At 46.8% G+C, this 26,884-nt stretch overlaps 1 protein-coding gene across 2 annotated transcripts in view; it reads left to right on the top strand.

The window, feature by feature from the left end:
* PIGU (phosphatidylinositol glycan anchor biosynthesis class U) overlaps positions 1 to 26,884 on the top strand; it is a 90,715-nt gene that overhangs the window by 55,788 nt on the left and 8,043 nt on the right. For both annotated transcript variants that reach the window (XM_002692442.5, XM_059893022.1), the window contains 4 exons: positions 4,609 to 4,763; positions 8,686 to 8,829; positions 12,356 to 12,480; positions 19,619 to 19,761. In XM_002692442.5, coding sequence (XP_002692488.1) covers positions 4,609 to 4,763; positions 8,686 to 8,829; positions 12,356 to 12,480; positions 19,619 to 19,761 — 567 coding nt within the window. The remainder of the gene's footprint in view (positions 1 to 4,608; positions 4,764 to 8,685; positions 8,830 to 12,355; positions 12,481 to 19,618; positions 19,762 to 26,884) is intronic.

The raw sequence follows: 26,884 nt of genomic DNA, 5'->3' as shown, positions 1-26,884 counted from the left end.
ATTCACTTTGCCCAGATCCAAAAGAGAAGTCACTATCTGTGGCAGTTATAGACTTACAAAATGTTTTTCTTTTTTTAAAAGTAATTTTAGTTACTTATTTTAATTTTTGGCTAAGCTGGGTCTTCATTGCTATGTGGATATTTCTCTAGTTGCAGCTAGCGGATCTCTCTCTAATTGTGGTACTCAGGCTTCTTACTGGGCGCTCAGGCTTCTTCTCTTCTCTTCACCTAGAGCCTGCAGAGCACAGGCTCTAGGTGTGCAGGGTGAGTAGTTGCAGCTCCTGGGCTCTAGAGTACAGGCTCAGTAGTTGTGGCACATGGGATTAGTTGCTTCATGGCATGTGGCATCTTTCCCGACCAGAGATTGAACCCATGTGTCTCCTGCATTGGCAGGCAGATTCTTTGCCACTGAGTCACCAGGGAAGCCCCCAAAATGTATTTCTTATATAATAAGATTTGAAAGTTGAAATGACTCCTTGATCCATGGGATGCAAAATGAATGTGTGGTGAAAGTGAAAGTCACTCAGTCGTGTCCAGCTCTTAGCGACCCCATGGACTATACAGTCCAAGAAATTCTCCAGGCCAGAATACTGGAGTGGGTAGCCATTCCCTTCTCCAGGGGATCTTCCCAACCCAGGTCTCCCACATTGCGGGCAGATTCTTTACTGGCTGAGCCACCAGGGAAACCCAAGGATACTGGAGTGAGTAGCCTATCCCTTCTCCAGTGGATCTTCCCAACCCAGGAATCGAACCAGGATCTCCTGCATTGCAGGCAGATTCTTTACCAACTATCAGGAAAGCCCCATGCATGTGTGTTAGCAGGTATGAAAAGAACATTAATCTCATTGTTCATCTCCATCAGAGCTCTTGGATGACCAGGTACATTGTCAATGAGCAGTAATATTTTGAAAGGAAACCCTTTTTTTTTTTTTTCAGAGCAGTAGGTCTCAACATTTTAAGTAGGCTTAAAATATTCAGTAAACCATGTTGTAGAGATGTGCTGTCATCCAGTCTTTGTGTTTCCATTAGTAGAAAGAGTGTTTGCAAAGTCAATTTAGAATCATTTTTAAGGGCCCTAGGATTTGAGGAATGGTAGATGAACATTGGCTTCAACTTAGTCACCAGCTGCATTGGCCCCTAATAAGAGAGCTGGCATGATCTTTGAAGCTTTGGAGCCAGGCATTGACTTCTCCTCTCTGTATGTCCTAGATGGCATCTTCCTGCAGTGTAAGTCTGTTTCGTCTACGTTGAAAATCTGTTGTTCAGTGTCGCCACCTTCGTTAATTCTCTTAGGTAGATCTTCTGGATGACTTGTTGGAACTTCTACATCAACACTTATGGCTTCACCTTGCACTTCTGTGTTACAGAGATGGACTTCTCTTCTTAAACTTCATGAACCAATCTCTGCTAGCTTCAAACTTTTCTTCTACAGGTTTGATTCCTCTCTAAGCCTTCATAGAATTAAAGAGAGTTGGGCCTTGCTCTGGATAACACTTTGGCTTAAGGCAATGTTGTGGCTGGTCTCCACATCAGCAGTAAGGCTGTTTTGCATTCTTATAATTCATGTATTCACTGGAGTAGTGCTTTTCATGCCTTTCAAGAACTGTACCTTTGGATACACAGCTTGGCTAACTGTTCGGTGCAGAAGGCCTAGCTTTCACCCTATCCCAGCTTTTGATGTACCTTCCTTAATTATTTGTCCCTTTTGATTGTGGCTCAGCTGGTAAAGAATCCGCCTGCAGTGCGAGAGACCTGGGTTCAATCACTGGGTTGGGAAGATCCCATGGAGAAGGGAAAGGCTACCCACTTCAGTATTCTGGCCTAGAGAATTCCATGGACTAAACAGTCCATGGATTGCAAAGAGTTGGACAAGACTGAGAGACTTTCACTTTTGATTTTAAGTAAGAAACCTGCAATGCTTCCTTTGACTTGAACACTTAAAGGCCATCGTAGGGTTATTAGTTGGCTTAATTTTGATATTACTATGTCTCAGGGGAATAGGGAGGCCTGAGAAGAGGGAGAGAAGCAGGAACAGTTGGTGAGCGGAGCAATCAGAATACACACAACGTTTATCAGTTAAGTTAGCCTCTTGTATGAGTGTGTAGTTCATTGTTCACCTCGACAATTACAATAGTAACATCAAAGACCCCTGATCACAGATCTCCATAACAAACATAATAATGATGAAAAAGTTTGAAATTTTGCAAGAATTGCCGAATGTGACACAGAGACACAAAGTGAGCAAATGCTTTTGGATAAATGGTGCCCATAGGGTTGCCACAGACCTTCAGTTTGTGATAAACAGTATCTGTGAAATCTATGAAGTGCAGTAAGCCAAAGCACAATAAAGAAAATGAAGTATGCCTGTGTCGTAACTTTGTTTTCTGTTTCCACAGATTCTACTCTTACCTTTATTATTTCCTTCCTTCTTTTGAAGTTTATTCTGTTCTTTTTATAAAATCTTAAAATGGATGTTTGTTTATTTTCAGCCTTATATTCAATAAGTTTATATGGGGATTTCCCTGGTGGTCCAGTGGCTAGGACTTCATGCTTCCACTGCAGGGGGACACAGGTTCAATCCCTGGTCAGGGAACTGAGATCTTATAAGCCACGCTGTGCAACCACACACACACACACAAAGTTTATATGGTTGTGTTTCCCTCAGAGTACTGTTTTACCTACATAAGACATTTTCATAACCGTTAATTTCTAATATCAAAGCTTTCTATTATCATTCCTTCTTTGACTCCTGAGTTATTTACAAAAGTCTTTAAAATTTTCCTAATGTGTTTTTAGATTGCCTTTTTATTAATGATTTTGACCAGTTACATTATGGTCAGAGAATGGGATCTGTATGCTATAGATTCTTTATTTAAAGTTTGTTGATATTGCTTTGGGGCCTGATTAAGCTATGTGGTCTTTTTTTTTAGCTGTGTCAGGTCTTAGTTGCGGCATGTGGGGCATTTGTTGTGCTGTGCAGGATCTTCCATTGCCGCACATGGACTCTCTAGTTGTGCCTCACAGGCCCAGTAGTTGCAGTACTTGGGCTTAGATGCTCTGTGGCGTGTGGAATCTTAGCTCTGTGACCAGGGATTGAACCCGCGTCCCCTGCATTGCAAGGTGGATTCTTAACCACTGGACCACCAGGGAAGTCCTTGTGGTCAGTTTTTACTAATCCCCCAAAATGTTTTATGGAGAAGGCAATGGCACCCCACTCCAGTACTCTTGCCTAGAAAATCTCATGGATGGAGGAACCTGGTAGGCTGCAGTCCATGGGGTCTCTAAGAGTCGGACACGACTGAGCGACTTCACTTTGACTTTTCACTTTCATGCATTGGAGGAGGAAATGGCAACCCACTCCACTGTTCTTGCCTGGAGAATCCCAGGGGCAGGGGAGCCTGGTGGGCTGCCGTCTATGGGGTCGCACAGAGTCAGACACAACTGAAGCGACTTAGCAGCAGCAACAGCAAAATATTTTAAATGAATGTGAATTCTCTAAGCATGTTGTTTTATATAAATGTATTTTTTTAATACCTCTTTGTTTATTTGGATTTTTAATGTCCATCAGCAATATTTTATAGTTTATATATTACATATTTTATAGTGTGCATACCTTGTACTTAATATTTGTTAATTTTATTTTTAAGTATTTTTTCTCTTTTACACTATAGTGAATGGAATTGTCTGCTTAATTTCAATTTTGAATTGCTCGTTAAAGTATATAGAAATGCAATTGATCTGGGTATACTAATCTGTTAGTATGGGATGTTACATTAATTGATTTTTTAGGTGTTAAATCAACTGTGGTGGACATAATCTTAATGTGGCCTCCATGATCTCTACATACTAATGTTAATCACAATCCCTTTGAGTATGAACAAAACCAGTGACTTGCTTCTGATAAATAGAATACTGTAAATATGACTCAATGTAAGGAATTATAAATTTGTTTTGTAAGATCTTAGGTGAACAAGTTCATGAAGTATGCTATTCATATTTCTATTTCATTATGATTTTTGTCTATTAGATCTACCAGTTATCCGCTGATGGTGGATTTGTGTATTTTTCCTCTGTAACTCTGTCCATGTTTGTTCTATATATTTTGAGATTGTGTTATTAGGTACATACAAGTTTAGAATGGTAATATCTTTCTGATGACACTTTTATCATGATAGAACATCTTTATCTCTACAATACTTTTTATGTTAAAGTCTATTTTATCTGGTAACAATAACCAAACTAATTTTCTTTTGGTTAGTGTTTACCTGGGCTCAGAAGCTAAAGAATCTGCCTGCAAGTTGGGAAACCTGGGTTCTATCCCAGTTTCAGGAAGATCCCCTGGAGAAGGGAATGGCTACCCACTCCAGTATTCTTGCCTGGAGAATTCCATGGACAGAGGAGCCTGGCAGACTACAGTCCATGGGGTTGCAAAGAGTCAGACACGACTGAGTGACTAACATTTTCACTTTACCTAACATATCTTTTCAGTCCTTAGATTTTTCACCTATTCTGTATCCTGTGTTTTTTTGCGGGAAGGATCTTAAAGTTGACTCATAACTGCTCTTTGTCTTTGAGATCCTTAAGTGTACCTTTCTGCCTTCTCTCCTAGCGGCAGTACATACCTGTGAAAGTGAAGAGCAAAGCCTTTTGGATCTTCTTTTGGGAGTACGCCATGATGTATATGGGAAGTCTAGTGGTAGTCGTTTGCCTCTCCTTCTTCCTTCTTAGTTCCTGGGATTTCATTCCTGCAGTCTATGGCTTCATGTAAGTAATGCCCCCATTAGAAAACTCTGGAAGCTGATTTAGTTTTCACAGCTTCATCTGGAATCAGAGGGAGAACAAGCAGAGGCCACATCTAGAGCAGTGGTCCTCACATTGGGTGTACCATAATCACCGCAGGGCTTGAACACCCAGGATGCTGGGCCCCACCTCCATAGGTTCTGATTAAGTAAATCTAGGGTAAGTGAAAGGTTGTTGCTGAGCTGTGAAAGACGTCAGGATTCTTGGCCTCCAGAGGAGAGGAATTCAATCCGGGGCCAGTGATGAGGCTTGATCGCTCAGAGCTCTTGTGTAATAAAGTTTTGTTAAAGTATAAAAGAGATAGAGAAAGCTTCTGACATAGACGTCAGAAGGGGGCAGAAAGAGTGCCTCCCTGCTAGCCTTTAGCACTCTTGCCTGGAAAATCCCATGGACGGAGGAGCCTAGTGGGCTACAGTCCATGGGGTCGCTAAGAGTCGGACACGACTGAGTGACTTCACTTTCACTTTTATGCATTGGAGAAGGAAATGGCAACCCACTCCAGTGTTCTTGCCTGGAGAATCCCAGGGACGGGGGAGCCTTGTGGGCTGCCGTCTCTGGGGTCACACAGAGTCAGACACGACTGAAGCGACTTAGCAGCAGCAGCAGCATATACCTATCAGCAAGCTGTTAATTAGAGAAAGGAGATGTCTCAAAACTCAGAGTGGCACCAGGCCCCTCACCCACAACATCCATTTTGAGATAACATTGGCACCAGGTGAGTCATCCTGTGCCACAGAACGATTGACATGAATCTTGAAGAAAGGCAGGTTTCCAGGTAAATAGATTCATTAACATAGATTAGGAGAACAATTTTATGAGTAAAACATACTGGTTTGTCAAGTTGGTTCTGAGTCTTAGGCGGAACCAACTTGAAGACAGAGTCTAGGGTAAATACATAGTTCACTAACATAGCTTAAGAAAAATATTTCGATAAGAAATACACATTGGTTAGCTCAAGGTTTGAGAAAAGTTAAGTTCAGGAGGAACCAGGTGTCGTCATGGCAACACAGAATTTTAAGAGAAACTTCCTTTTAATTTTGTATAGAGAAGGGGAAAAAGCTGACACTTGTAGTTTGTTTCCTCCTGCCGGTTAAGACAGAAATAAAAACACGTCTGACACTTGCAGCCTGTTTCCTCTGCTTGGAGACCCCTGGCCTTCCTGCCTGTTACACTCTCATTAGGACCCCAGAATTTGCATATCTATATATATAAATTTTCAGGTGGTACGATGCTGCCAATCTGAGGAACACACTTCAAGAACCACTGGTTTAATCTAAGTCAATTAAAGAACACTCTCTGGGAACATCCAAAGCACTTATCAGCCTCGAACTAGAAGGTTTCGATTCAGTCCCAAACAGGAATGGATGTATTTATTCCTCTATTGGAAAAGGGTCTCCAACAGTTTTAAAATAAAGCCACCTTCCATATGTCAAGGGACTTCCGTGGTGGCTTAGATGGTAAAGAATCCACCTGCAAAGTAGGAGACCTAGGTTTGATCTCTGGATAGGGAAGATCCCCTGGAGAAGAAGAATACCACTCCAATATTCTTGCCTAGAGAATTCCATGGACAGAGGAGGGGTGGGCTGCAGTCCGTGGGGTCACAGAGAGTTGGACATGACTGAGTGACATAGCACTTTCAATATGTCACACTTATAGAGAAAATCAAAATGGGTTTGCAAGATGAATTCTGCAGATATTTCCAAATATCCTCTCTGTGGTCTGCTGAGGAGGATACCTGCTCAGGCCTGAAGGAACTCACAGCCCAGAGGGTCATGGACACTTAACCCCACCAGGGTGGGAAGGAGGTCTGTGGCTGGCTTCCCTTTGGGATTCTGAGCTGCTTATTTATGTTCAATCCTGGCTGAGCCTAACAGTGACTTAATAACCTTCAGTTTCTCATGCTCTGCCTCCCAGAAGAGTTTGTAATGCCTGATGAAAAACTTTTCCTAGTTTTCTGCTGGTGTACAGATTGTGTTCATTACCTTATTTCACAGAAAAGGAAATATAGTTACAGCAAGAAGCAAAGACTTGCCAGGTGGAGGCCTTCTTCAGTGAAACCTGACCATGAATCATGGTCTTGTCTGAAAGCTGACCATGAACCATAGCCTCTGTCTTCCTTTCCATGCTTCCCTTGTGCTTTTAAAACTGAATTCTGAAAGAGATGGGAATACCACTCCACCTGAGCTGCCTCTTGAGAAATCTGTATGCAGGTCAGGAAGCAACAGTTAGAACTGGACATGGAACAACAGACTGGTTCCAAATAGGAAAAGGAGTACGTCAAGGCTGTATATTGTCACCCTGCTTATTTAACTTATATGCAGAGTACACCATGAGAAACGCTGGACTGGAAGAAACACAAGCTGGAATCAAGATTGCCGGGAGAAATATCAATAACCTCAGATATGCAGATGACACCACCCTTATGGCAGAAAGTGAAGAGGAACTAAAAAGCCTCTTGATGAAAGTGAAAGAGGAGAGTGAAAAAGTTGGCTTAAAGCTCAACATTAAGAAAACGAAGATCATGGCATCTGGTCCCATCACTTCATGGCAAATAGATGGGAAAACAGTGGAAACAGTGTCAGACTTTATTTTTGGGGGGCTCCAAAATTACTGCAGATGGTGACTGAGCCATGAAATTAAAAGACACTTACTCCTTGGAAGGAAAGTTATGACCGACCTAGATAGCATATTCAAAAGCAGAGACATTACTTTGCCAACAAAGGTTCGTCTAGTCAAGGCTGTGGTTTTTCCTGTGGTCATGTATGGATGTGAGAGTTGGACTGTGAAGAAGGCTGAGTGCCAAAGAACTGATGCTTTTGAAGTGTGGTGTTGGAGAAGACACTTGAGAGTCCCTTGGACTGCAAGGAGATCCAACCAGTCCATTCTGAAGGAGATCAGCCAGCGCTGGGATTTCTTTGGAAGGAATGATACTAAAGCTGAAACTCCAGTACTTTGGCTACCTCATGCGAAGAGTTGACTCATTGGAAAAGACTCTGATGCTGGGAGGGATTGGGGGCAGGAGGAGAAGGGGACGACAGAGGATGAGATGGCTGGATGGCATCACTGACTCAATGGACGTGAGTCTGAGTGAACTCCGAGAGTTCGTGATGGACAGGGAGGGAGGCCTGGCGTGCTGCGATTCATGGGGTCGCGAAGAGTTGGATACGACTGAGCGACTGAACTGAATTGACATCCGTTTCAACCCCATATGTATGTTTTTAATGTTATGTAAGATTTTTAGAACAGCCAGAATTGTAACCCATCTTTATCTTATATCACCAGACAAAAAGTTTTCCAGCTAAACCCCATTTCTCCAGCAAGGTCTGGGATCATTGCTAGAACCTGGCAGTGGTTCCTTGGACCCCTGGAAGTCTCACTTCTGTGTGAGGAACTCAGTCTTCTGGCTCCTGCTGTATGCATCTGGAGAAAGAATGGGCAGTAACAGAATCTTTGAGCTTTTCCCCTAGACAAATCCTTAGAATGCTCAAAATAGGTTAGAGGAACATATTTCAAACCCATTCCTCTTTTGTGACAGTGCTAGGTATCTCCTGGTTTTGAGCATATGTATCTTGGGCAGGAAAAGAAGGGACTGGTCTTTTGATTTCTAGCATGAATCCCTGCCTTGTTTCAGATCTCTGCTGCATGCCAGAGTTTGGCTCAGGTGATCCTTTTTATGGGTTATTTGTCTCTGGGTCTCTGCCCCTTGCTTTTGTTAATTACCTATATCCGGGGTGCCCAGAGAGCCCTTCACATCCTGATCTCTTTGGAGACAGAGTCTTCCTTGACTGCCTAGCAGTGACCAAAACCTTCAGGAGAAAAGCAGGTCAAAGCAGGTTGTTTCTAACTTGGTTCTGTTTTTTCTCTCCCTTTGTTTTCTTCATTCCAGACTTTCTGTTCCAGATCTCACCCCGAACATTGGCCTCTTCTGGTACTTTTTTGCAGAGATGTTTGAGCACTTCAGCCTCTTCTTTGTGTGTGTGTTTCAGATCAACGTCTTCTTCTACACCATCCCTTTAGCTATAAAGCTAAAGTAAGTAGTTGGACCTACTGAGTTTTTGTCCCCGGAGTCATTTGTAGCTTTATAGATGTCCTTCTCACTCGGGCATCTGCTATTGGGTTTGAGGCATTTATGCCCAGGGAACCTCACCCTGAGTTGCTTCAGTGACTGTGCCCTGCAGCAGAGTGACACACACGGTGCCAGCTGTAGGGGCAGTGCTTTGGAGCCCCATATGCCCCTGGCCTCACTTTGGGGTACTTGAACCCACATTGTCACTGAGCCCAGTTACTGTTTTATTTGTGTGTATATATCACAATTTATTTTATTCTGTATCTTTTTCATTTTTAAAAAATATATTTTAATTGAAAGGTATTTGCTTTATGATATTGTGTTGGTTTCTGCCATACATCAACATTAATCAGCCATAGGTATACATATGTGCCCTCACTATTGAACCTCCCTGCCACCTCCCCAGTCACTGTTTTAGACAAGAGCAGGATTGGGGTGGGGACGATATCCTTGGAAAAAGAGGATCTTGCTGGGAGTCCTCTAGCTGTGTCCCAGGGGGCTCAGGAGGTGTTAGTTGGGGGGCTGGTCACCTGCAGCTCTGATCAACTTCCCTCCAATGGATTGCCTATGGCATACCCTTCTGCAGAGTAAGAGAGCTAACATGTGTTGTCCATCCCACCTTTTTGAGTTATATTCATGCCTAACCCTTCAAGCAACTCTTGGAGGTAGGCGTTATGTTACTGTCACTTCCGTTTGCTAGTCGAGGAAATTGCTGTTTAGAGAGGTGAAATTATTTTCCCAGAGTCACACAGCCAGTTAGCAATGGAGCTGGGGTTACCAGGTTTGTTCGGCCCCAGAATTTATGCTCAGACCTCTGCACCTTGCCAAGCTCCTGAGATCACACATAGTATTAAATAGCTCCTGGAAATAGTTCTGTTATCCTAGCTTCAGAGAGGGGCAAACAGGCACCAGTCAGCATAGATACAGCTGGGTGGTCCAGGGAGGTAGAGGGCTGGATTTAGATTTCAAGAGCTTGAGTTCTTTGCTCTGACCTTCCATTCATTCTCCATGGCAGTGAACCAAGGCACACGGTTCCCTGTCTGTAAAGCTCAGAGCTGATGTTCCCTTCTTATAACATGGCCTTGGCCTGGCATCCGACAGAAAAAGCCTTCTTTCTTGGCCTGGCAGGCTCCAGAATTCTGGCAGCCTTCCTCAGCCAGGCTCTCCAGCTGTCTGTGGTCCATATGTCCTACCCGCGTTCTGGTCAGGCCTGGGTCTGGGCTAAAAGAAGCAGGGAACCCAGCACACCTGTCCTCACGCGTGTAGCCTGTTCTCCAGCACCTCCTATTGTCGGCGTGTGAAAGGCCACAGATAGCTCCTGGGGGCCACCGCCATCTTGTGACACCCCCCCCCCAACCCCCACCAAGGGCCACAGAGCTGTGGGAACAGAAGGTGTGAAGATACCTGACCTCCCTCTCGGCTGCCCTCTTGTGTCTGGATCCAGTTCCACTCCAGCCCCTGCAGTGCCAGCTTTGTGAGAACAGGGCCACCGGTCACCGCTCCCCAGGGGCTCTTGCAGGAGGTTCTGGTGTCCGTATTTGTTTTTATATATTTATGTATTTATTACTTTTGCCTCTGCTGGGTCTCTGTTGCTATACAGGCTTTTCTTTATTTGTGGCGAGTGGGGGCTACACTCCAGTTAGGATGCGCTAGCTTGTCATTGCGGTGGTCTCTTGCTGCGGAGCACAGGCTCTAGGCACACGGGCTTCAATAGTTGTGGCTGGGGGGCTCAGTAGTTGCGGCTCTCTGGCTTTAGAGTGTGGACTCAGTAGTTGTGTCGCACGGGCTTAGGTGCGCTGCAGCACGTGGAATCATCCTAGACAAGGGATTGAACCCCTGTCCCCTGTGTTGGCAGGTGGATCCTTTACCACTGAGCTACCAGGGAAGTCTCAATGTTGTGTGGGTTTTGTTTTGTTTTGTTTTTTAAAGAAACTCTTTATTTGGTATTGGAGTAGAGCCAACTAACAATTTTGCGATAGTTTCAGGTGAACAGCAAAGGGACTCAGCCATACATTCACCATGTCTTTTGGTACCACCTTGTCATTAGCCTTTTCCTGGAAATGGTGCAGCTGTTACCAGCTACCTAAAAAGCCCAAACCAATGACTTGGATGAGCCGTAGGAAAATGCTCACTGAGATAGCCACACCCTTCCTAGAGATTACAAGACTGCGTGAGTTTGCAGTCAGAAACTTTGACTCAGAAACTTTTTAGCTGAGTTTCTGAGTCATTTGCCTCATAGTAGTATTTGGGTGTGTACAAATTTGTCTCCACATCTCAGATTTACATCCATTGAGTGACCTGACCTTGGATCTACAAGGCAAGAATGCCGTTAACCTGAAGACACCCTCCTGAGCTGGGCGTTAACCTGAAGACACCCTTCTGGGTCCTGTGCAGAAGTGGGCCATGTGCGCGTTGCTCAGACCTGAGGAGGCTGCACATCTGGCTTCTTCCTGGCAGATTCTCTTCTGCACTCAGTCAGCTCTTGGAGGAGCACTGGAGGCTGAGTTCTGTCTCAGCCTTCCTGATCAGAGCTGGTCCTGCTGGGCACTCGGGAGAATAGCACCGGCGGTGCTTAGGCGCTCTGGAGACAAGCCACTCCATCACTCTCGAACTCTCTTATGTTCTCTGAACCTGATTTCCTCATCCACAAAGTGCAGTGACAGCATTGCCTCCTTCCAGGTGCGAGGTAGTGAGGATCGTGTGTGATGATGCAGGAAAAGATGCCTAGCACAGAACTGAGCACAAGTGAAGGTTCAGGAAATGGCAGCCAGTCTTACTGGTTTAAGGGGACTAGAGCTCTAGTTCCAGCCCCTCCCTCCCCAATTAAATTTCATTTTTATTTATTTGGCTGCATTAGGTCTTAGTTGCAGCATGCAAACTCTTAGTCATGGCTTGTGGGATCTAGTTTGGGAGCACAGAGCCTTAGCACTGGACCGCCAGAAAATTCCCCAGTTACAGCCTTTAAGAGCAAAAAGCTGCATGCAGCCATTTCTGGAAAGGAGCTCATCACAGCTAAAGATCTGTAGTCCCCACTGACCCTGTTGTCAGAGAAAACAAGCATCAGCCAGGAGGTACTTCCTGCCCTGGTCCAGTGTCAGGGGCCTCTGGCAAGGGTGCTGCCTAATTACTCTGACAACAGTCATTTAAACCCAGTAATAGAGGCCGCTGACTTCATTTGTTTTCCCCCTCTGGGCTCCTGGGGGAAGGCCCGGAGCTGCGGGGGGTGGGGGTTGATGGGAAGTGTCTCTGTGGGCTGTGCCTCTAGTGTGTGCTAGGTTCTTCTCACTACCTGTGGGTATCTTTGGGTCCCTGCAGTTTTTTGCCCTCCTGCTGGGCCTGGCCCTGTGTTTTATGGGTGGTGGAGCCTGCCCTGCGTAAAGTCCCCCGGAGAGTGTATTTGGGTTTCAGGGCTGGGGTGAGGAGACTCTGGGGTGGGCCTGGTCCCTGACTGACCTCTGCCTCTCTCTCTCTCTGCCCCGCCTCGCCCCAGGGACCACCCTATCTTCTTCATGTTCATCCAGATCGCCATCATCGCCATCTTCAAGTCCTACCCGACGGTGGGGGATGTGGCCCTCTACATGGCCTTCTTCCCCGTGTGGAACCATCTCTACAGATGTGAGTACCCCCACCTCGCACCCTCTGGCACAGGTTTGTGTCACCTCGCCCTGGATGAAAATAGCTGGTGGTTAGGAATGGACAGGCATTTTTTGGACACCTGCTGTGCCAGCAGTGACATGAAGCACAATATCTGCCCCTCGGTGCTACACACAAATGGTAATAATAAAAATAACCAGCATTTATTGAGCGCTGACTGTACCTGGTTGCTGTGGTTCTAAGAATGTTACGTGCATCAGCTCATTTTATCTTCACACCAGACTTTGAGGAAAAGTATCCCCGTTTGCAGATGAGAAAACTAGGGCACAGAAAGATAGCATCGCTTGTTCAAGGGTGCAAGACTGGTAAGTAGAAGGGCTGGCATTGGCATCCAAATGCAGGAGCCTCCAGCCAGCACTGCCCAGTAGGGCTTTCTGTGATGGTAGACATGCCCTGTATCTGCCCAGTCCGATAGAGTAACCACGAGTGTGACTGGAGAGCTGAATTTTTAATCTAATTTAAAGAAGCCACACATGGCTAGTGCTGTCATCTGGACAGTGTGGCTTTGAGCCATTTCCCCGTGCTGCACCGTAGACGTCCTGCCTGCTTCGAGACCCGTTCAAGCTCTTCCTCCGAAGTCGGCCTAGTGCCGACCAGTTGTTCTTTCTAGTATTTCCTGCTGTTGCCCTGAGTCAGGCTCTGTGTCCTCTGGGTTCTTTACACTGTTTGTGGGCTCCCTAAGAGTAGCCTCATGACTCACCCCTGTGTCCCCAGCACCCAGGATTACACCTGATGACACACAGAACAACATAACAAATGTTCAAATGTTTGTGGATGGGGTTTTTTTTTAATAGTTTTTATTGGAGTTTAGTTGATTTATAATATTGTGTTAGTTTCAGGTATATAGCAAAGTGGATCAATTATACATACACATACATCCACTCCTTTTTTAGATTCTTTTCCTATACAGGCTATTAGAGAGCTCCCGGTGCTGTACAGTAGGTCCTTATTAGTTATCTATTTTATATATGGTAGTGTTATGTATCGGAGAAGGCAATGGCACCCCACTCCAGTACTCTTGCCTGGAAAATCCCATGGACGGAGGAGCCTGGTAGGTTGCAGTCCATGGGGTCGCTAAGAGTCGGACACGACTGAGCGACTTCACTTTCACTTTTCACTTTCATGCACTGGAGAAGGAAATGGCAACCCACTCGTTTTCTTGCCTGGAGAGTCCCAGGGACGGGGGAGCCTGTTCGGCTGCCGTCTCTGGGGTCTCACAGAGTCGGACATGACTGAAGCGACTTAGCAGTAGTAGTAGTGTTGTGTATATGTCAATCCCAATCTCTGTGTATGGGATTTTTGGACCTCCCTAATAAAGAGGCAGTGCCAGTGGCCCAACACCACCTGATTCTCTAAAACAGGAAGGGAGCTGCAGAACTTTCCTTGCACAGCAATAAACCTGGGGAGGACAGGCCTCAGAGGAAATGTCTTTATTGTTGTTTTGGGGCTGCTGAGTATCAAGCAGGAAGTGAAACTGACCAGCTGCTGGAAAGAAACCTGTCTATAGGAGTGGGCCTCTGAGCAAAGGTAAACAGGTGAGTGGGCAGGACAAGCAGGACTGCTCCTCCAGGTGGGGCAGTGACCAGTCAGGCAGATCAGAAGCAGGAAGTAGCATCTTCTGCTTGTGGCATCCTCATTGAACAGACAAGAATCACCCAGTTCACCCAGTAGAGGGGTCTCAGAGTCAGCCTGGGGCCCCTTGGCAAGTCCCAAAGGCACAGAACGTGTGAACATACCCTAGTTTGTGATGGGATGAGTCTGGGGACGTTGGTCCTCTTTCCCCTAAGACGGAGTTGCTCTGGCAGGCTCTCCCACAGAGGGTGTCTCCCTCAGGTGAGATCTTTCATCCCATATTGCTAAACAGAGTCTGGAGCCAGACAGTCTTGAGTCTGAATTCTGGCTTTCCCATTACTAGCAAGTCGTTTAACTTTTCTGAGTCTCCCGTTTTTTCATCTGTCAGAATATCTTTCAGGGGTGTTTGAGGTCTGAGAAAGAATAAATGTAAATAGCCCCACTGTTGTTATTAGTAGTATTAATTACACAGGGAGGTCTCCTGCATAGTTTCATGATCAAAGCTTCAGGCTTGATAACCAGAGTTACTCAGAGTCATTGAAATAAACATATTTTTCAAAACTTGAACTATTTTATGCCCTCTGGGGTGATGATGCACAAAAAATAAGGATGGGGTTTCCGGAAACCTGGATGAGCTAATAGATGCTGTTGTTGGCTCACTGGGCGAGTTGAGCTTGTCTGAAGGGCCCGCAGACAGCGTTGGCTGCCAGGCGCAGCTCCTGCAGTAGAGAACGCTCAGACTTGGCGTGTCTGTTTTGGGCAAGACAACTATGAGTCATTCTGTTTGTCCAGGGCATCTTCAGCCTGGTCGTGTGGATGTGCGAGTGGAGACCTTGTGAGGTCTTTACACCTAGGTTGAATATACTCAGACTTCTAATGTGTTTAAGAATTCGGTTTAGACATGAGTTACCAGTGTCAGCATGCCTGCTCACACATTCGCTGTTTTGTTTTCCTATCCTGCTTAGTAGGGAAGAGAGGCACATGGGCCCTCCCCCGAGTGCAGGTCCCAGATGCTGGGACTCTGCGGAGCTTGGGGCCAGGATGAGTCACACAGACACACAAGCGTGGTGTTAGGGAACAGCCTGCTGGCAGGGCCCATGCCAGCCTGCAGTGGTCGAGCTCAAAGAGCCAGTTACCAAAGGGCTGGATTTTGTGTGTATGTGTCCTTCATGTTTTCTTTTTTAGTATTAATTATTATATACAGATAAAGGAATATTGATTTTAAAATATGCATTTGTTATTTAAAAAATATACAATAAATTTCCATGTGCCCAGCACCTAGTTTAAGAAAAGAAACAGCACCATGAGCTTTGAAGTCCCTAAGTCCCTTCTGTGCCCCTCCTGATGGGACTGGATTCTTCCAGTGGAATTTTATTTCTCAATACCTGAGGCTCAGAGAGGGAAAGTGACTTGCCTGAGGTTTCGGTTTGTCAGTGATGGAGCCAGAGATCAGAGGAAGTCACCCAGGGAACTTGGTGGGAAATCTGATTCCATCTGGCCCAGCACGGCGGATGAAGGGTCACCTGGTCACCTCTGACATCTCCAACACACCGTGGTGCTGGAACAGGCTGTCCTGTGCCCTGGGTCCCTGGCTCTATCTGCTCTGGCGTATAGCTGGAATCCTCAGGCCAGTCAGCCAGCAAGAGTGAGTAGCAGCTCCGCAGTCCTGCAAAGGTCACCACAGGCCAGAAGCCAGTTGGATGTGGTGACCGTTCCTCGGGGCACAGGGGAAGCATTGTCACAGCTTTTTGCGATTGCCCCCAGGAGGCGCGTGTGAACCTCTCTCAGTCTCCGCACTTGGTCACCTCCTTGTCACCCATTCTAAAATACAGAGTGACTGGAGACATGGAGCAAAGACCCACCTGGACTGTCAGACCACAGGAGTTTTATTTTAGGAATACTGTGTATTCTTTTCAGCAAAATAATTACCCAGAAATCAGAAAGAACCACTGAAGGACTTCCCTAGTGATCCATTAGCTATGAATCCAGCTTCCAGTGCAAGGGACAGAGGTTTGATTCTTGGTAGGGGAACTAGGATCCACATACCTCAGGCCTACTGAGCCCAAGCACCTCAACTAGAGAGAAATGTATTTGCTGCAGTGAAGACCCAATGAAGAAAAAGAAATAATTAAAAAAAAAAAAACCTCTGAAAGTATTAGGAGTGTTTTGTTTTATTTTTTAAAGAAAGAACCATTGAGAAAAGTATGTAAATAGTGATGAAGTGGAGGAATGGTAAATAGACGTATCCTGGGCTTCCCTTTACCAGGCTCAGCTGGTAAAGAATCCACCTACAATGCTGGACACCTGGGTTCAATCCCTGTGTTGGGAAGATCCCCTGGAAAAGGAAAAGGCTCCCCACTCCAGTATTCTGGTCTGGAGAATTCCATGGACTGTCTAGTCCATAGGATTGCAAAGAGTCAGACACAACTGCGTGATCTTCACTCACTTCATCTCTTTTCTTGAGGTTGTAACTGTTTAATAATAACTCTCAGTGCAGACATCTTTCTCCCCAGACTTCTGTTTCTGGGAGTAAGACTGAGGCCTCTTAGAGTTCTCCAAGAGGCTTGAGTCAGGGCTTTGATTTCTCAGCTTTGAAAACCCAGAAGTGTGGAAATTGCAGATCAGAAGAGGGCACCTTGCAAGCCCTCCAAGCCAGTGTTTCCAAATCATGGGATTTCAGGGACTACTAGCATTTAAAAAAAAATCCTGGTGACAGAGTTCCCAACTTTTTATTTTACTGAAGACACTAAAACAGTCAACTACTGGCCATTTGTCTCGATTTTATAAAAGAAAGGACTTTTTAAACAGCAGCCAGCAGCAAGACACCTGTAATTACTCAATAAAGAATGAAGCTTAAGTTGAAAACATTCAGCTCTAACAAGATCTCTGAACTACCTTGGCCTGGTTATTCTCACTGTGACACTGACAAGCGAAGTCTCTGCTGCAGACCAGCACGGGCCTCTTATGGGGCAGAGGTCTGCCACTGTGACCCAGTGGCTCACAGCTTTGGCTGCATATTGGAATCACCAGGGAAGCTTGTAGAAACAGATATGGATGCCTGGGCCCCACCCCTGGGGCTCCCTAGGTGAGCTCATTTTACAACCAGAATTGAGAACCTTGGCTGTAATCCAGTCCCCTTTCCAACGCCTGAACCCCCAGTATAGCATTTCAGCTAAGTCATTGTACAGCTGAGATAAGAGGCCTTAAGGTTCAGGAGTTTCCCCATCTCTTAAATATCTCTGAACTCTGACTTTGGAGAAGGGATTTCCTGAAGGTCAGGATCAGAGAGAGGAGGGGAACCTCTATTGACTGAGTGCCTGCGGAGAATCAGACCTAAGCTTTTATTAATCACTCAGTTTTTTTTTTAAGGTATTCTAGTTAATTAATTTTAAATGATATTTATTATTTTATTTAAAAATACAATAAAATAGGACTCTCTCTCCCGCGTGCGTGCGTTCTTTTCTCTCTCTCTCTCTCACTTTCCTGCTATCTTCTAAATAAAATAGAGCTGTAACACTGAAAAAAAAAATACAATAAAATATAAAGAAACAAAAATGGCATATAATCCTGCTGTCAGATATCTACTGTTGAATTAAAAGGGGGGAAAAATCACAATGGTAGGTCAGTGGCCCCCAGCTTTTTTGGCACTAGGGACTGGTTTCATGGAAGACAATTTTTCCATAGATGGAGTGGGGAGGGATGGTTTAGGTTATATAATATAATATAGAATATATATATATAATATAGAATATATAAGATATGTATTCTGTATTATATATAGAATATATAAATTGCATATTATATAAATAAATATAATAATGCATTACATTATTGTGCACTTTATTTCTATTATATCAGCTCCACCTCAGCTCATCAGGCATTAGATCCCAGAGTCTGGAGACCCCTGTGTTAGACAGAATAATGCCCCCTCCTTGCTCCCGACAAATATGTCACCTCATCATCCCCAGAACTTGTGACTAGATCACCTTACATGACAGATGGCCTGCAGATGGGGAGAGTATCCTAGATTATCCAGGTGGGCCCAATGTAATCACAGGTGCCCTTAAGAGCAGAAGTAGGCAGGAGGGTACATGGGCGGTCTCTACGTACCACTCAGCTTTGCTGTGAACCTAAAACTGCTCTAAAAACTAAAGTCTGTTAAAAAAAAAAAAAAAGTGGAAGAGGGAGGCAGAAGAGGAGGTCATAATGATACGACATGAGAAGGACTCAATCCGACATTGCTGGTTGAGGATGGGAGTCCCGAGCCAGAAATGCCGACAGCCTCCGGGTGCTGCGAAGGCCAGCAAGTGGATTCTCCCCTAGAGCCACCAGAGCCTCTGGACTTCCGTCCTCCCAGACTGTAAGACAATGCATTATATTGTTTAAGCCACTAAATTTGTGATCATTTGTTACCATAGCAATAGAAAACACACAGTAATACATCCTTGCTAGCTTTTCCACAACTTGTTTAATTCATGGAACACTCCATGAAGTAGGCATTTTAGCCCTATTTTAGAGATGGGGAAGCTGAGATTCTGAGAAACTTGCTGGCAGAGCAGGAATTGTTTTTAAAATTATTTATTTGGCTTCATTGGTCTCACTGCAGCTTGCTGGATTTTCATGTGGTGCGTGGGGGGCTTCTAAAAGCAGTGCGCGGGCTTGTGGGATCCTAGTTCCCCAGCCATGGAGTGAACTTGCATTCCCTGTATTGCAGGGCGTATTCCTAACCACTGGGCCACCAGGAAAGTCCCTAGGAATTTTAACCCAGGTCTCTCTGAGGCCTGTGCCCCACTCTCAGGCTGCCTTACCCCAGTGGAACTCTGCCTGCTGGCCTGCCCGCAGACCACTGTGTGTAGCCGGTCCTCCCAGGGGCTTCGGGGGAGCTTCTCCCTGGTGAGATTCTGGTTCCCTCAGGGAGTAGGGGGATGATGGTAAAGAGGGAGGGTATCAAAGAGAGATCATCTAAGGAAGAGTGAGGGACATTTGAAAAGCAAGGCAGGGGACCTAAGATATGAACTGAGGAGAATGGAAAATGTGTTTCCTAAGACCTGGGCTGTGGCACCCTAGAGACACTGAGGGGTTGGTGCTGCCATTCGTATCTATGATCCACAGAGGTCAGAAAGCACCCTGCTTGGGGTCAGGAGAGGAGTTACTCACGGACACCCTGGGATTGGGGGTTTAAGGGCAGTGTCTTGCTGAAGTTCCCCCGCCTCTTGCAGTGCCCAGAGGCATTCACAGCATTACTGACTGTAGCCAGTTGAGCCCAGAGTCGGAGGTAGAGTCCAAGTCTAGTACCTCCCATGGAAGGAGGCAGAAGGAGCCACTGCCAAGGATCTGAGGTTGTGTCTTGTGTGTGTGTGTTGGGGTGGGGAAGCAGGGGCATTCTGCCTTTGAGCTCCACCAAGCTTTTCCTGGGCCTCTCTGTGCTGGGGGCCATCACCGCAAGGGACCCAAAGAGAGTCAGCGCCAGGCTAATGGTGACCATGTGTCTTTGCAGTCCTGCTAATGGTGACCATCTTCTTTGCAGTTCTGCGAAACATATTTGTCCTCGCCTGTATCATCATCATCTGCTCCCTGCTCTTCCCTGTCCTGTGGCATCTCTGGATTTACGCAGGAAGTGCCAACTCCAACTTCTTTTATGCCATCACACTGACCTTCAACATTGGGCAGGTAAGAGTTAAGGACAGCCCAGCAACAGGGATTCATTTTGCAGCCTCAAACATTCCACCTGGGCCCTGGGTTCTGCCAACAGGTGTTTGGACGTGAACGAGGGGCAGTTCTTCCCCTCAAGTAGCTCGAGGTTCTGTAGAGAAGGTAGGGCAGTAAGAGCAGTGGGGGAAGCTGAACTTGGCTAACGTTTATTGCATTGAATTCTCACAGCAAGCCTGTGAGACAGTGATCCCTGTTTTACAAATGGGAACCAAGGCTCACAGAGATTGTCGATTGCCCAAGGTCATTGGAGGAGCCAGGAACCAAGTTCGGGGAAGGCTTGGTATATTGCTGATCCTGCTCACGGCACCAGTTGTCTCGCTGTATCTCACTGTGCGAACTATTAGTTGAACCCAGGATAGGCAAGGCGCAAGCTAAGAGGGTGGAAGAAGACGCGAGGAGCCATAGGAACTGCAGACACATTTATTCTCTTCTGGCTGGTGCAGCAGACTCAGCAGCAGCCATAACATCACATAACACACTGGCTTTCCAGGTGGGGCTTATATGTACTTACAGAACAGAAGGCGCCCATGGCCACGCAAGTACCTCGTGATGCACATGAGCAGGGCTCTCAGTGATCTCAGCTGTTACATCATCATTGTTTACAAAACGTGGGGCAAGAGCTAGAGACCACGGGATGAGAGCCTGACCGCACCATCCTGGCTAGTGTGCTCTTCCCCTATGCTCTGCTTTCCTTCGCTTCCTGGACTGCGGTCCCCAGGGTGAGAGCGGTTTGTGAGGGTGGGGAGGGGAGACTTTGCGGACTTTGGAGCAGCAGGAGCAAAGGCAGCGTCCTTAGGAGAGAAGTAGTTTAGCCAGAGAGGAGGCCGAGAGGCCATCCTAGAATGAGAAGGACCAGCATGGAACTCCGACCTGGAGACAGCCTCTCCCTTGGGGCCATGGAGCAGTGGTTCTCTGCATCAGAGTCACTGCAGGAAGCTTGTTAAAAAAAAATGCAGATTCCTTGTTAAGGTGTTTTTAAGTCCTGTGTTTATGCTACAGCTGTCACAATTACATGGCTTTGATTTTTTTAAAGCAGATTCCCTGATCCCACTCCCAGAGGTGTTGATTGGATTTTGTTTTTTTTAAAAATATCTCTCTATTTGGCTGCACCAGGATCTTTAGTTGTGGCACTCAGGATCTAGTTCCCTGATCAGGGATCGCACCTAGGCCCCTTGCATTGATTGGGAGCGTGGAGTCTTAGCCACTGGACTGCCAGGAAGTCCTTGGATTTTGTATTTTTAACAAGTTCTCCAGCGATTCTGTTGCAGGTTGTCCTAGCACACTTCTCTGAGGGTCCCTCGTTCACCATGCTGTGTTCCCTCAGATCAGCTGTGTCCTAATTGTCAAGGTCTTATGAGAATCACTTGTGCCGTTCACCATTTCAATTACAATTGGCACAGCCTGGCATTTCCTGTGCATAATGGACGAATGGAAAGCACGGCTCGCTAGAGAGACCAGTGATGCCAGTGAATAATCCCCACGGAGACTTTTTGTCTCCAAGGTTAGCTGCTGGGAAAGAAGAAGGGAGTTAGGGCTCTTGCAATGAGTGATGGGTCTGGTATTTCCTGCATGGATGTTTTTGGACAACTCATGTCCAGCCTGGCTATTTATCTTAGTTTGTGCACAGCAGGAAGAGAGATGGAGAGCCCTGTAGGCTGGATGGGAGCAAGCCAGGGAATCTGTTCTGCCTGTCACACATGCAGGTTACTGTTGGTGGATACTCAGCACCTCCTGCCTCTGTCCACACAAACAGAAATCTGCAGGCTGCAAATTTCTTGAAGTACCTTGAAGAAATTCAAAAAGTTGTTCTGGCTCTTCTCTCTTGCTAAAATCTCCTTCCTTTTCCTTTGAAAGTGATGACTGGCATGGGGCGTGCCCTGGGCCTCTGGGGGGCTTGGCAAGCTCCACTGAAATAGTCCACAGCTTGTTGTCAGGTCGTCAGGTCACTGTGGGTCAGGAATACAGTTGCAGTGGTATGAAGTATCCATGGAACTTTCCAGATAACAGCTTTCTGTCCTGTGGCTGTCTTTATGAGAAAACGGTGTCTGAAAATGTTATGGGAAATGTCTACAAGTCGTCAGGTGCCGCGAAGCCAGGAGAAACTGAATTGTTGGAAAAAGGAGGAAGTGGTTAGAGGTAGGAACCAAGGCCAGCTGGATGAAGAGTGTTAGAGGCTGAGCTATGGAGAAACACTAGGTTGATCTCTTGGCATTGAACTTTATCTTAAAAAAAAAAAAAAAAAAACTCTTTAAAATGCATTTTTAATCATATGAGTGAATTCATTACTGCCGGGGAAAAGAAGACAAAATAGAAGCATATGAGATGTAAAGTAAAGCCTGCGTCTCCTCTTGTCCTGTGGCAGATGTGATTGTTAGAATCAGTTTGGTGTGTGTCTTTGCAAGCTTCCTCTGTGTGTTAAGAGACTTATAGCTCTAAGTCCACATGCAAACGTAAAGACATCCCACGCTGAGTACTGTTCTTTAACTGGCTGTTTTTCCACTTGATAATTTTACCTTGAGATCACTTTTTTTTTTTTACGGCTCCGTGATAACCCATTCTGTGGCAGGATGTCCTGTGATTTATGTGACTGATAGGCCGCTACTGATGGACATTGACGTTGCTTCTGGTGATTCGATGTTATAAATGGAAGAACCCTGCGTATCTCCTCACATCCTCTTGCGCACACATGCCAGTATTTTCTAGGATAGATTCCAGGTGATGGGATTTACTGGGTCAGAGGGCGTAAGCATTGTATGTTTTGGCAGATTTTGCCAAGTTGCCCTTCAGACAGGTCATGCCAGCCTCCAGGCCTCCTGGCAGTGGGCCAGGTGTCTTGAAGCTGGCCGTTCGTTCAGGCATCCAGCATGCCTGTTTCGTCGACCTCCTTGGTCTGGGCTTTGTGCTCTGAGCCAGAGACAGGTCTGTTGGGTCAAATGCTTCCTGGGACTGCTGGCTCCGGGTTTTGTTGTTGCTGCCGCCACTGGATCACTCAAGGGGCATATCAGAGGGGGCACTTACTCACCAAGGCAGTCCTTAGAGTCACATTCTTGTCCCAGAGCATGAACTGAGCTACAAGAGCGCCCCTTGTTGTGAGGGTCTGCCTCTCCTGCCCTCCAACCTGTTGGGAGCCGCAAAGTGCAAATGGACATTTAGAAGTTCATAGCAGTTAATGGTCACCTCCCCAGAGAGATCTTCTGTGAGGTTTCCCTGCCCCACGGTCTCTGTCTTGGCATTCTGTGTGTTCCCTTCATAGCACTTACCCAGTTTATAACTCTACATAATTTACCTGCTTCTCCCTCTGCCTCTCCCGCCAGCCTGTGAGCTTCACGAAGGCAGAAATCCACCTCCTACCCACTGCAGGGTCCCCAGCTACCCAGTCAGTGCTTGGCACAGGGCAGTTGTTTAGCAGATATTTGTGGGATGATTGAACCAAAGACAGCCAGGGAGAACATCATGTGATTAATGGCCAGATGTGCAGAGTATAACCACTGTAGGAATCCAAAGAGAGCAAGATCAACTTTCCTGTTGAGTGGTCAGGGAAAGCCTTAGGGGACAAGAGTGGGGGCTGGGCCTTCCAGACTCAGAAGGAAGGGGAGGTGGGCGGAGTGGGGGCCAGGTCACCCCCACTGGCTAAGGTCGAGGGGTGGCAGCTCTGTCCCGCTCTTGCCAGATCCTGGTCTCAATGGCCGGTGAAGCCCCTTCATGTCGTCCACAGCCCTAGCCAGTGCAGCCTCCGTCTGACCTACAGTTAGTGCTTCTGGTGAGCTGTGTGGCATTCGGAGGGTGTCCTCAGTCCCTCAGCCTGCTTTTCCCAGCTCTTCTACCTGCAGCAGTGCCTGATAGTCACCTGGTCTTTATTCTCCCCTCCCTGGGCAAGACAGAGCAAAGCTGTCGTGGGAACCAGATGAGTACGGATTTTCAGCAGGTGAAAATCCATTGCTGAGTCTGGAGCTGAATGTAGAGCGCATCTCAGCCTGAAGATTTTAAATCCTGCTCTGTTTGAGTTGGTCAGTTCCATGTTTCATAATAGAACAAATCATCAGTAATTATTAATGACACTAGCAGGTAAACCAGTGACTTAGGCCCCATCCTTTCCTCGGAACCATGAAGTATTTTTTAGCCTGTGGCACAGAACATTTGCTGATTATAATTGTGCCTGAGAGTCAGTAACCAGGAAATGACAACGGGAAACCATCCATAGGTACGTAAGAGGTGTGTCTGTGTCTTACATGTACACGTGCCAGAGAGAAGGAGGGATTAGACGGATAGATTGACTGAGGTCCCCCACTCTGCCACTGTATGACCTTCAGCAAGTGACCTCCGGGTCACAGGTGATAACCTCACCTCTGGTGGGGCAGGGTGAGAGGATTTGTATGTTGACACGTGTTGACATGGGAGCTAAGATGAGCAAGGTGCTCTTCAAATACCCAGAGCAAATCCCTAAGGAAGCACTCAGACCTAGAAACCAAGGGAAAGAGAGCAATCTTTCTCTCTCTCTTTTTTTAAAAAATTAAAAAAAACCCTTTTTTTCTGCAATTCAGAGACGAGCAGAAGGAAAATGTTGTCATCTAGGATTTGTTGTCTAGTTGCTTCAGTCGTGTTTGACTCTTTTGCAACCCCACAGACTGTCGCCCACCAGGCTCCTCTATCCATGGGATTTCCCAGGCAAGAATACAGGAGTGGGTTGCCGTTTCCTTCTCCATGGGATCTTCCTGACCCAGGGATCAAAACCGAGTCTTCTGCATTGGCAGGTGGATTCTTTACCGCTGAGCCAGATTATGTGTAAACAAAAAGGAATGTTTAAATTTAGCTGTTTTAAGAGGAAGGTAAGGTGTCCCACTTGCCCTAATTCAACTTAAAAACAGGTAACATAAGGAAATCTTCCCCTAGAGTTATGATTAATAGTGGCTCATGTTGAAAAAGCTCTTACTGGGGAGCAAGCCCAAGTGATCCCTTTAATCTTCTGGATCACATGCTTGTCCAGCCTCCTGGACCTTTCCCTGTGTGTTGACATGACCTCGTCTGCTCGTGGAGGAGTTTTATTTGTGTGTGTGTGTTTTATTGTTGGAGAAGGAAACGGCAACCCACTCCAGTACTCTTGCCTGGAAAATCCCATGGACGGAGAAGCCTGGTAGGCTACTGTCCATGGGGTCGCAAAGAGTCGGACACGACTGAGCGACTTTACTCACTCGTGTTTATTGTTGGCAGCATGATGAAAGTATGACTTTTTTTTTTCTTTTTAATGAAACCTCTCCATGATCTTTCCTTGTTCACTCATGTGGAAGCTCATTCAGTCCTGTGTGTCCTTCTGGGGAAGGGAATCTGCCTTCCCCAGTGAGAAAAAATGTGGGGCAGGTTGTGCAGGTCACCAGCGGTCCAGTGGTGTGGAGCCTGTGTTTATGGACAGACAGGGGACTGCCAGGTTCATTCTTGTGGTGGTATATGGCCCTGGCTGGGAGGCCTGTTCCTCCTGACGTGAGGCGCCAGTGGCCCAGGCGGGAGCCCTCATCCTTGTCCAGCTGTGTGCACGTGGGTGCTCTCTCTCCTCAGCTGCTAGCGTTTTGTCCACATCTTAGCTCATTCTTTTGTCCCTCCCATCCTCAGACTTAACACTCAGCATCCCAGACTTGTCTTTCACAGGCCCTTTCCCTCTCTCTTACCCTCACAACCAGAGAGACAGAAAAAGCCTGGACTGAGTACAGGGGTGTCAAGGCCAACAGGAACTCCACAGTGCCTCCCAGCCCCCTCCCTGCCCAGCTCACTGGCCCTGGGCAAGTCACATAACTTCGTGTCTAGTTGATTGATTTGTAAATATTAACTAGGTGCCAGGCACCCTGCTAGGGGTATGTGAGACACAGCCCTGCTTCCCAGAAGCTCTGCTGTCTGTGGGAGACAAAGAAAAGGAAATGGGCGGGACCAGGGCAGGGTGACTGTGCTGGGAGCTCAGAGCTGGTGGTTAAGGACGCTTCTGCGAGGACGCCGCCTCTAAGTGGAGTCCTGCAGGACGTGCCAGGTTCAAACCAGGTTCTGAGAGGTGAGGCCTGGGGGTGAGAGCCCGTGAGGGAGCTGGTGTGGAATGCAGTTCTGTAGGACCAGCACGTGCCACCTAATAGGGAATGAGGCCATTTCAAGACAGCTGTGGTCAGAGCCAGAAGTTATGCTGAGGACCAGGCTGAGCTGTCAGTCTGAAGTGAAGACACTTGAGACCAGACTTGTGCTCTGAAAACCTCCCTCTGCCAGGAAGGGAAGAGATCAGGAGTGTGAGCTGGAATCTGGAGCACAGGGAGGGGGCTGTTGAGACCTGGTAAGAGCAGCTGGTAGCCTCAGTGTCCCCAGCCTGGAACAGGGTCGTGAGTGGAGAGTATGGAAGTGAGTGGGGAAAACTTGGATGAATTGGAAAGTGCCGCCTAGATGATAACTGCCTTCATAACCAGCTATGGTCTACCTTTGTGACCTTCCCGACCCTGAAGCTGAGATCCAGTGATTTCCCTACTGTTTTGCATCTTTAGAACTTTAGAGGGTGGGGCCGCTTCTCCACCATCTCTTCCCACGCCTGTCCATTCAGGCCTGAGTTGCCTGGTCACACCTAAGCCCTGTCCAGCTCCACAAGTCTGCCCTTGGCCCTTCCTGCTCCCCATTAAATCCCCGTTTCCTAGATCCCAGGCAGCAAGGGTGGGGGCTGAGGCACTGTGATTGTCAGTGATGACAGCCATGGGAGTTCTCCCAGTCGTGGCTGTCAGGTGTCAGCATCCCCAACACAATGAGACCTGGGGAACCGGGACATGCCTGGGGTTCCCTGCCTCTCCAGGACACTGCAGCCCAGGGCTGTTGGCCATGACTGCAATCCTGAGCCCCATGGCTTCTAGATGTGCTGCCTTAATTGCTGACTCTCATGTCTCATATGCTCGTTTTGTCTTTTCTCAAGAAACTGTCTCCTTGGCTCAGTGACACAGTTGTGAACTGGGAGCACAGCTCTGGGCCTAGTGGATATGAAGTGTGAGCACAGGGCCACAGCAGGACCCAGCATATGTGGGTGCAGACCCCTGAGAAGGGTTGTGGGGGCCAGGATGGACTAGCATTT

This window comes from Bos taurus, chromosome 13 (genome assembly GCF_002263795.3).
Source record: "Bos taurus isolate L1 Dominette 01449 registration number 42190680 breed Hereford chromosome 13, ARS-UCD2.0, whole genome shotgun sequence".
Classification (NCBI taxonomy): domain Eukaryota; kingdom Metazoa; phylum Chordata; class Mammalia; order Artiodactyla; family Bovidae; genus Bos; species Bos taurus.
The sequence above is the reverse complement of the archived record's forward strand: the minus strand, read 5'-3'. Positions and strand labels throughout refer to the sequence as shown.